This window comes from Mercurialis annua, linkage group LG5 (genome assembly GCF_937616625.2).
Source record: "Mercurialis annua linkage group LG5, ddMerAnnu1.2, whole genome shotgun sequence".
NCBI classification, from domain to species: domain Eukaryota; kingdom Viridiplantae; phylum Streptophyta; class Magnoliopsida; order Malpighiales; family Euphorbiaceae; genus Mercurialis; species Mercurialis annua.
Window position 1 is genome coordinate 11330757 of NC_065574.1, and position 11545 is coordinate 11342301.

Consider the following 11545-nt stretch of genomic DNA (forward strand, 5'->3'; position numbering starts at 1 on the left):
AGACTCTGGAGGCAATTTGTGTGTTTTACAAATATCTCTAATCCATCTTGATGGTAGTGAAAGTAAGAATGTTGGAGGATATCAAAAGGGAAGAAACTGATCACTCATGAAATACAAAGTCCTTAACAATGACATTGATCAGATAAGTCTTTTTTTTTCCTACAGCTTATTTATTGTATCTGAATGTCATTAATACTATTTTATATTTTTCATAATTTGTCACGAAAAAATAGTGTAGTTTTAATGATAAGACCATACACAAATTATGTTAAAGTATAAGAAAATAAAAGTAAAGGACAAAATCACGGCCTTAAATAATGAGGCTGAAACCACGGTTTAAAAAAGAAAAACGTGAAAGAATCTGAAATATATAGATTTACAAAAATGAGAGAAAAATTCATAATCCTAAATTTTTTCCATATTATAAATTTAAGAAAGGTAGGCATATTGGCCAACTTTTCTTAATTTTGCTAGTAGTGATAAAGCAGTTGGAATCGTTGAGACCGCAGGAATTGATGGAGTGTTTGAAACTGATAGAGCGTTTGAAATGTCTAGAGTTGTTGGAGCGTTTGTAGTAGTGGGAGCATCTGAAACAATCAGAGCATCTGAATTTTTGGAGCATTTGAAATTGCTAGAGCATCTACTAGAGCGATTGAACATGTTAGAGTGTTTGGACCTGCTAGAGCCACTAGAGCGTTTGTAGTAATTGGAGCATCTAAAACAAGTAGAGCACCTGAAACTTTTGGAACGTCTGGAAATGGAGTAACCGTCTGTAGTGGTTGGAGCATTTGAAACAATCAAAGCATCTGAAACTTCTGAACCGTTTGGAAAAGTTGGAGCATTTGAAACAATCATATCATCTGAAACTTCTAGAGCGTTTGAAAATAATAAAGTAGCTAGAGCATTTAGAGCGACTGAAGCGTCTAATGTAGATAGAGGATCTGAAACATTCAGAGCATTTGAAACAGCTAGAGCGTTTGAACCTGTTAGAATGTCTAAACTGCTAGTTGAAGTAGATGGAATTTATTGAATAGCACGAATCATGTGTGAGTTAAATTTAATTTGGATTAAAAAAAATTATATATAAATTGCTTTATTTATAAAGCCATCCATATATAAACGAATTGTTTTATTAAAATTAAAAAAATCCAGGAGTTTCGTAATCCTAAAAAACTAAAAAAACAAAACCCAAAAGCCCTAAAAGTCAAAAGCCTAAAAATAATTGAGGAAATATTAAAATTCAAACGCATAAGCCTACAATTCAAAATTTTCAATTTTAACACGTGCAATTACAGTTTATTAATTATGCAGTTTTTATCATAGTGGAGAATGTGAGAAGTTTAAGGACGTGAGCAGTTAAAAGGAAGTGTGCATCTCATAATTTTTGAAGAAACGCGATAAAAGCAAAAATAGACAACAATTACTAGCGCAACAAAATCAATCAAAAACTCAAAACTCTCAGAAAAAAAGCAAGTGTTGCAATTATTATTTCTATGAATTCATGTACTGCAATTTACGTTTTTCTTATTCCAATCTTCTATTTCAACATTATTTTCAATTGTAGTGTAAATTTTAATTTTTCAATTACAAAAATTCTCTCAGTAAATTTGTTTAAGAACTCTTGAAGTTTTTTAAGGTCTTTTCAAAACCGTTCATAATCGCTTGATTTTATTCTTTAAAATTTATAATTTGAGGTATAACTTCTTACATGCTCACGTACACAAAGACACCAACCATTTTTAAAAAATTCACAGAAAACAATTCTATTATAAAATATATTATCTCCGTCCGAATAGAGTTGTCCACTTTGATAAATTTTTTTGTTTCAAAACTCTTGTACACTTTAAAAAGTAACAACTTTTACACTCAATTTTCTTATTTTCTTATATTACTCATAATTAAAATCCATTGACGAGTAAATTGAAAGTAAATTGTAAGTGGACCCTAAAGTAAAAAAATCGTTATAAAATTTAAAAAAATAATTGTTTTTCTTAAACTGTGTGATAAAAGTAAAGTGGACAATTCTATTAGGACGGAGGGAGTATTATTTATTATAAAAATTGGTTTTTTTACTCAAAATTTATATAACATGACTTCTTATGTAAATGGTTATAAGTTTTTCGCATTAAAAATTGAAATGATAAGGTATTTAAATATTAATTTTTTTCTAAATAATATTTTAAATATTTAAATAATTAATCAATAATAAAAAAAATTAATTTTTTATTTTCAAATTTTTTTATGTAAATTAAATTTTGTTTACTTCTATGTGATGAAAGAATTAGTAATTAAATTATTAAAAACTAAAGCAAATACACACATGGCGCATTGAAGCGTGTAGCTTTACTGGACAGGAAGAACAGAACTTGTTGACAAGTCTAATCCTACACATCCTTTGACTGCCCGTTGACCGTTTGACCATTCATCTAAAAATTCTCTCTCACTAGTCACTTGCCACTACTTTTAAGTTTCATTAAAATTAAAATTAAATTATTAGGCCATTCATATTTAGTAGTATAATTTATACTTTAATTTCTTTATTTAAAATTAAAAATATGGTCTCTTATTTTTATTTGTTTAACAATTTAACCATTTTGACCATTTTTAATTTTATTCAACTGAATCAATATAACATTTTAGTCTTCCATTTATATTTCTTTCAATGATTTTATCCTTCATTTTTATTTCTGTCAACGATTTCATCCCTCATATTTTAACATTAATTTACCCCCAACTCTTTTGACTTCGTTAACTAATCCCAAAAATGAATGGAATCGCTAAACTCTATACGGAAATAAAAACAAGAGACCATATCATTTGATTTTTAAAGAGAAAACACTAAAATGTGAATTACGACAAATACAAAGAATCTCATAGTAATTTGCTCTTTCATAAATTCTCATTATTAAAAAAGTACTGATACCTTTTTCTAAAAAATCATTGTTACCACCATCTCAAAATGATAATGTCATTTACATAAATACAGTAATTTAAATAATAATTAGAATCATTTTTTGTATCCTTCATTTTAAAAAAATATCGTTTTTCCGTGTCCATTTCGTGTCATTTTTTGTTTTTTCCGTGCTACCTAGTGTACAAGTAAAAGTGTTCAACTAGCCACCTTTATGAAAAGTCGAACATGAGTATTTTGTTCTATTTAATTGAGTTGTCGATTTTTTTATTTTTAACTACAAAATTCTTTCTCATTTTTAGTAATAATTTTTTTAAAAACTAAATTTTTTTATATTGTTTTTATTTAAAATCTACTAATCAACAAATATTTATTGATACCTATTAAAAATACTATAAGAAAACAAAAATTAATGACTACATTAAATTAAGTATAAAAAAATAAAAACAATTGTTAGATTTTATAGTATTAATTTTTTTAAAGTATCTGATATTGAGAAAATAGAAAACTCTATTAAGATAGAGTTTTTATTTTTATTTTGACCAAGTCACATGGAAATTTTTTTATTTTAAATTAATAAAGATCACCCTAATTTTCTATTTTATACTCGCTCCGTCCCATTATATTTGTCCACTATACTATATTTAGATGCCCCAAAATGATTGTCACAATTGTATTATACACACATATTTTCCTCTTTTACCCTTAATATTTATGGATATAATTTCTAGAATAATGTGTACCATAAATATATTTGTGTTGGCATTTAATATTATTATTATTGTATTGACTATTTTTCCTTTTTCAATATAGCAATTCTAAATTAACTCAACAATCAAAAAAGGGTATAAAAGGAAGAATTGTTAGTATTTAATGTTTTGTTAATATGTGTGAAAATAGAAAGTGGACAAATAAAATGGGACGGAGAGAGTACTTTATACTCCCTCCGTCCCACTAGAGTTGTCCACTTTGAGAAATATTTTTGTTCCAAAATTCTTGTCCACTTTCAAAAGGTTACTAATTTTTACACTCAATTTTTCTAAATTATCCCTATTTAAAATCCACTAATGAATAAATTGAAATTAAATTGCAAGTGGACCCTATATTAAATAGGGGTATGACAAGAAAAGTAAGAAATTTTTTACAAAATCCATAAGCAATAATTGCTTTTCTTAAACTGTGTGATACAGGCAAAGTGGACAACTCTATTGGGACGGAGGGAGTAATTTATATATTTGTAAAGTATAATTCTTTTGCCCCTTCAAGACTATTTTGTGGCTTTCCCTTAATTATTGTTGCTGATTTATAGCTAGTAGTTGCTAACAGATAGCTTATATGGAATACTTATTTAGTGTGATTTGATTAGCTGATTTTTTTTTAATTCATCTTATCTCATTAGATTGAATATGAAACAGTTACATTCGTAAGAAATTCGAGATAATTTAAAAATTAAACCTGATGACCTAATATGGAACAGACAACATGTTGCCTGATTCGTAGACCTTACTTACGAAAATAAAAATAAATTACTAACTGTTTTGCGAATTAAGTGCAGTCTCAATCACTCTTCGATCAAACTTCTCCAAACACCCGCAAACTCACAACATCTGATTCAATCAACACTTGATATGAATTCCTTTTAAAAAAGAGACAACAACTCTTTCTAAAAAGAAGACAACAAACCTTTCACAGAAAAAGGACAATAAACTTTTCATAAAGAAAGGACAAATTAAAACATTCATAAAAAGACAAACAATAAAAAATAAATAAAACTAGTATAGCTCATAGACGAATTTATTTTGTTACTAAAAGATCTTCAATCTATCGTCGCTCTTGATAATTGAATTGCGCTTTGTGATAAATTTTAATCCGTCAGAAAAATGAAAAAGAATTGGCTATTTATTACATTCTATGAAATTAAAATAACATAAAGAAAAGGGGTGACTACCGTCAATATAAAAATTAAGCCATTGACGGCTGCCGAAAAAAAATAAGAAAAAAACTTTAGGCGGATAGGGTTTGTTAGAGAGAGAAATTATGATAGGCTTATTGTTGCAAATCCCAGCTGATTTTGTTAATTTGATAGATGATTGTAAATGATATTTTTTTTAAATTTAATAATAAAAAAATATCAATTTCTTTAATAGGAAACAAAGAAATTGTATAAAATTTTAATAATTTTTTATTTAATCTATAAATTGATTAATTTTAATTATTTCAATTTAATAATTTTAATTTTATATAGTTTTCAAATACTTAGAAAATAGTTAATTAGATTTATATTTTATAAAAATATTATATTTTAGCATGATTAGTTTTTTCCAAATATTTAATAAAGTTAAAATAATTATAAAATGTTGAGAAAAAACTTTAAAATAGAGATTTCAATACCGTCAATTATTTGAGGCTCAAAAACAGTAGCACTTCGTGATTATATTACCTTACCCAATATTATTAATTGAACCAAGAATCACACCGACTTCTTAAGAAGTTCACGGTTTGATAGGTTCAACTAGTTTAGTCCGAATATTTTAATTTTAAAAATTAATAATTACTAGATTAAAAATAATAGATAATATAATTTTAATAAAACAATTGAAGATAAATATGAGAAAAGCAATTATTGGATTTTATTGTGTTTAATTGCATTTGTACTAATGAAAAGAGATAATTAGATGTGAAAAAACAACTTTTATATCAATGAGTTAAATTTTTATTTTATCTTTTTTTTCTCATCAGATGTGAAATCTATTTATGTTGGATATTAAACCCTCCAGATTATTGAGGTATTCACAAGTAACAAAAATAATAATGAGTTAACTTTCATTATAAAAAGATCACTCAGTTATAATTTTATTACAACGGAAGTCACTGTCTTCGAAAAATACTAAAAACACAATGTTTTTACTTACGTGGCAATGCCAAAATTAAAAAAATGAGTTATAACTCGATATCCTTTTTCTAACAAAAAGATATAACTCAATACATGTAATTCACGATAAATCAGTGACCTTTATTTACGACAATGACCTTTAATTGTAATGAAATCATAGCTAAGTATCATTTTTTTTTATAAAAATTGACTCGGTATCCTTTTTGTAATTTATAAATAACACAGTAACCCAACTAGTAGGTAGGTAGTAGACCTGGCTATGAGCCGGTTCAGCCTTTAAATCGGCCTAGAACCGGCTCGGTCAAATCCTCCATATACAGTCGATCCTCTGATAATTAAAACACATGATGGATCAAAAATTTATTAATTATTAGAATTATTAATTTATTGAATTTGCATAAAAAATAATTTATAAAATATATTTTAAACCATCTACAATAATAGACCTAATATTAATATTATATTATAAAAAACTAAATAAATACACTTTACAATCACTCAATTTAAAAGAAATAATTTTATATTTAATTTAAAAAATATCAATTGATATCAAACTAAAAAATAATTATTAAGAAGTTGTATTCATAAAGTAAAATAATTTTTAATATTTTTATATTAGAGATACTTTACTTATTTTAATTTGTTTATCTAATAACTTCTTTTAAAATTTCTTAAAAGAATAAGAAAGTCATAATATGATGGTATTTTAACTTCCACTTTATGAATTAAGATTGATATTGCCTCAAATAAATCATCAATTGTTATATATTTTCTTAAAAAAATCTCTCTAATAATTAATATTCGTGTAGAATATATTTTAAATTTTATTAATTATTAAATAATAGAATTATTAATTATCCGACGTGGGCAGAAGTTGGTTCTCTCAATTTTCTATTAATTATTAGAATTATTAATTTATAAAATATTAACTATTAGAGGGTCGACTGTAGTCGGTCAGATCCATAACCGGGCAACAGCCGGTCCGGAACCGATAGAAGGTCGGTTCCAGACAGGTTCAATATTTTTTGAAATCGGATTCGTCAGTTTCGGTTCCGAACCGACGCGTCTGGTTTCCAACCGTAAAAAGTAGAATATTTTTTAAATTTAAATATATTAAATATATGGTTAAGTATAATAATGACCATTTATTTAATATAATAGACTTCAAATATAATAAAAGTCTTTTATTTAGGCCCATGAGTAATGGCCATCTTATGGATATTATAATTATTTATTTATATCTATACTTGAGTTTTATCTATTATTTTTACATTTTTTCATATGAAATTATACTTTATATAAAAAAAATGATGAAATATCCCTTACTTAAAAGCTATAATTTACCACTTAAATAGTCTTATGTATTCAAGTCTTAAGGATTAAAAACATAATCAAATACTAATGAATTAATCAATTTAGTTTAAATTTTATATAAAAAATACTATTTTTTAATTTATATAAATTATAAATAAAAATTTAATTTACTAATTTTTGAAATCAGTCGGAACTGTGAACCAAAATCGGACGATTCTAAACTGATAGTTTCAGGCTTTTTAGACGGTTCGGGAACAAATCATATTTTTATTAAACTATGAACCGCCAGGTCCAAAACTGGTGGTTCCTGAACCATGGCTAGGGGTGTAAATGAACTGAGCCGAGCCGAGCCGAGTTTTGGAGTGTTCATGTTCGGCTCGTTTAGCGAACAAGGTGTTCATGTTCGGTTCATGTTCAATCGAGCTTTGAACAGAGTGTTCATGTTCGATACGTGTTCAGCTCGTGTTCGTTGATTTAGCCGCTAAACGAACAAGTTCGCGAACGAGCTCACGAACGAGCTCGATAAGTACTAAACGAGCTCGCGAACGAACAAGCTCGCGAACGAACTCGATAAGTACTAAACGAGCTCGTTCGTGAGCCCGGCTCGTTTAGCGGATACACGAAGAACACGAACTTTTAAACGAACAAACACGAATATGAGCTGAATAAATAAAAAAAATTCAATCAAACTCGTTCACGAATATGAACTGAATAAATTAGAAACATAATTATACAAATTAATCTAAATATGAATTAGTTCGTGAATACCTAATCGAGTTTATAAACGAGCTTGTTTCTGAACTATATATGAACTCGTTCACGAACTTGTTTATGAACTCTTAATCGAGCTCGTTCATGAACTCTTATTCGAGCTGTTCGCGAACATAAACGAGCCGAACACCACTATATTCATGTTCGGCTCGTTTATATTAACGAACATAAAATCAAGTTCAAGCTCGGTTCGTTTAAATACGAACGAATATGAATCGAGCTCTTATCGAGCTGCTCGCGAACGGCTCGGTTCATTTACCTCCCTAACCATGGCCAAGTCTAGGTAGTAGTTACTGTTAAATGTTAAATGGATACCGGCAATCCTAGGATTCAAAACGAAAATCTAAAAAAAAAACGCACTCATAAAGTCTAACCATTTGGGTTAGGCTTCACATGCATTATTTTCTTATAGCTCGTGACTTTCTATTAGGAGAGCAATGACTGTAAAAAGAGACCATATGAAAAAATAAAATAAAAAATTGCTATAAAATATAGTTACACGAAAGAAGAGTAGGTGAGTTTTTTTTATTAAAATGATATTATAGTTTATGAGGATTTTCATCTAAATACTACAACATTAGTTCATGACGGGGTATCATCATAGTACAAAACTCCTAAATGGTGAATATACAATAATTAAATTACAGATAAATATCAATAAAGAACTAAACACTGCAACATTACAACGGACAATTAAAATAAATAAGTGAACCAAACTCTTTGTGAGACCCTACATAAAAATCCACTAAGAGGTGAAAATATCGAGAGTTTACAGGTGATTGACTGTCCATTAGAGATCTCTGAAGATGATGACGCCTTGTATGCGGAGTCCGTCCCTCTTAAACCACAAAACTCGCATCTCAACTCCAAAAAATGAAGACACACAAATCTAGAGTTAGATTAGAGTAAATCTAACCCAACTTAGACATAAAAACTAGAATTAAATTATAGAGCAAGACCAACAAATCAAGAGAAAAAACTGAAATAAACAAAGTAGAGATTAATTATGTAAAAACTAGAAAGGAGCTTAAGAAATATGAATTTATGTGGATAAGGAGGTGATTTTTACCTAAGAAGAACAAAAATCACCCCCATGAAGAAGATGAAGGAGGCGGCTAGAAGGTTGGAGAGGAAAGAGAGTGGTGAGTTAAGATAGGCTAAGATCAAAACTAGTACTTCAAATATAATTTTTGATGTATGTATTTTATTTAAAAAAATTGATAGCTGATGTATGGATATACTAACTTTTACACGGTGTGATTAAAATAACAAAACATATAAAATTGGTGGATTTTTATTATATTAATTTTATTTAAAAAAATAAATAACAGTATCTTAAATGTAATATGTTACTTTAGAATATGAAGATTAAAACAATTGTAATTTTAGGATGGAAATAAATACATAAAAAATCCCAAAGAATAAAAATCTAGGTTAATGCAGATAGAAATAGAATAATATTTCCGCATCAGATTTACACAGGGCCCCACTTTCCTTAGTAACCAAAAAAAATATTCCAGAAACAATCCTCCTAATTTCCAAATTTACCCTCGCTCCACAAACATATTTTCATACCCCCATTAGCATCCAACGGTCAAAATCACCCCCAAAGTCCATCCCCAACCGTCAAATAAATCAATCGCTTGATATCCCAACATAAAAAAAACCGGTGACGTGGCAATTTGCCCGAATTTCAGTATAAGTAACCTTCACTACCCAAAACGCCAAAGCCACCTCACTTACAGTTTTCTTCTCTCAGATTCAGATTTTTAGGGTTTTTTTTACAAAAATGAGTGGCGACAGATTGACAGGCAAGGTCAAGTGGTTCAATGACCAGAAGGGGTTCGGGTTTATAGCGCCGGATGACGGCAGTGAGGATCTGTTCGTTCATCAGTCGTCGATCAGAACCGAGGGCTTCCGTAGCCTCGGCGAGGGCGAGGAGGTGGAGTATCAAGTTGAGAACTCCGACGACGGCCGTACTAAGGCGGTTGATGTCACCGGCCCTAATGGTGAATCGGTTCAAGGATCCCGTAGCGGCGGTGGCGGCGGAGGCGGGAGAGGTGGTCGTGGAGGCGGCGGGTATGGAGGTGGTGGAGGTTATGGAGGAGGTGGTGGGTATGGAGGAGGTGGCGGTCGAGGTAGATCTAGCGGTGGATATGGCGGAGGTGGCGGTGGGTATGGCGATTCTCGCGGTGGCGGCGGTGGTGGGTGTTTTTCTTGTGGGGAGTCTGGTCATATGGCTAGAGACTGTCCCCAGGGTGGCGGCGGTGGAGGCGGTGGAAGGTATGGAGGCGGCGGTGGAGGAGGTGGTGGCGGTGGCGGTGGGAACTGCTATAACTGCGGTGGATCTGGGCATTTTGCGAGGGAGTGTCCTAATAGCGGGCGTTAAAAGTAAAACCTTTAGGGTTTAAAAAACTAGTGAAATGTGGTTTAGTCACATTTAACTTGTTTTTAATATCATTTTAATTTTATAATCGGTTTTTGCTTGCTCTATTTAGTTTGTTTTTCTTGGTGAGCCTGTGAACTGTTGTTGGTGAAATAGTTGGGTTTATCTTGATTATCCAGTACTGTTTGGTTTCATTAGTCTTTTTTTAATTATGCTATTAGGTGATTTGTCTGCAATTTGGGTCTTTAATTAGGAGCAGTAGAGTGAGGGAGAGAGCATGGGTTTGATTCAGTTATTTCAAATTGTACAACCTCTACTGTTTTTTTAAAAAATGGTGTTAATACACAATTTACATAAATATACATGCTGGTTTGGTTTCTATTTTTTTTAGTTTCTTATAGTATTTGTTTGTGATTGTATATGGAGAATATGAATTGAATTGAATTGATGGTGTATGGAACAAAAGCAATTAATGGTGTCTGTTCGTTCCCCATGTGTTTGTATTCCCAAATAGAACCCATTAGAGAAAGAACAAGAAAAAGGAGAATAGACAAGTTTTTGCACATTTTGGTTAAGTAATTGTTGGGTTTTCAAACATTGATAATGACATCAAAATTCAAAACTTCTGCTCTTCTTTTTGTGTTTTTGGAAAATATATTTAATATCAAAGAAACAAGTACATGACTATAGTTTCCTTATTCTTTATTATTCTTTATTAATAAAGATTCACATTATGTCTTTGATTGGTTTTAGTGAAAATTGTTACTATTACACAATTAAGGACAACAATAAATATGGCATATTTTTAAATGAACAATACTATATAATTCAATTCTTTTAACTCACTTTTGTATACCGTGTGATGTGGTAATCAAAGAGTATACTGATTAAATTTTATTTTTTTGAAATATACACTTTTAAAAGAGAATTAGACGAATGAAAGCTTTTCACGTAAGATGTGTTAAAAGAGTTGGATTAAAAATGTAGGTTATATTGTATTTTTCTTTTTAAATATTCATATCAAATATGTGAAATAGATTCTGTTCATATATAGTGGTCAAACTAGAGTTGGCTATATACAATGAGAAAAAGTTTTTCTCTCCGCCCACTTTAATAACTATTATAGATCTATTATTCCCCTCAATAAATTCTTGTTAAAATTTTAGTTTTGATTTAGATCTTTGTTTGTTTTATTGAATAAATAAGGTCAAATGTTGTAAAAAGGCCAAACATTTCACAAAAGTTTCACAAAAATCCCGACCTTTCAATT

The 11545-nt window shown here is 29.5% G+C and overlaps 1 protein-coding gene and 1 long non-coding RNA gene across 2 annotated transcripts; one reads left to right on the plus strand and one right to left on the minus strand.

Annotated features, from left to right (window-relative positions):
* Nucleotides 1-8400: 8400 nt before the first annotated feature.
* LOC126683010 (uncharacterized) lies at nt 8401-9052 on the minus strand. Its single transcript, XR_007641573.2, has 2 exons — nt 8959-9052; nt 8401-8809 (listed from the first exon to the last, which is right to left on the minus strand). It is a non-coding gene; the product is annotated as an uncharacterized LOC126683010 (long non-coding RNA).
* A 554-nt stretch (nt 9053-9606) lies between these two features.
* Nucleotides 9607-10656, plus strand: LOC126682882 (glycine-rich protein 2-like). Its single transcript, XM_050378650.2, has one exon. The coding sequence runs from the start codon at nt 9679-9681 to the stop codon at nt 10276-10278; it is 600 nt and encodes a 199-aa protein (XP_050234607.1). The 5' UTR covers nt 9607-9678; the 3' UTR covers nt 10279-10656.
* Nucleotides 10657-11545: the final 889 nt, after the last annotated feature.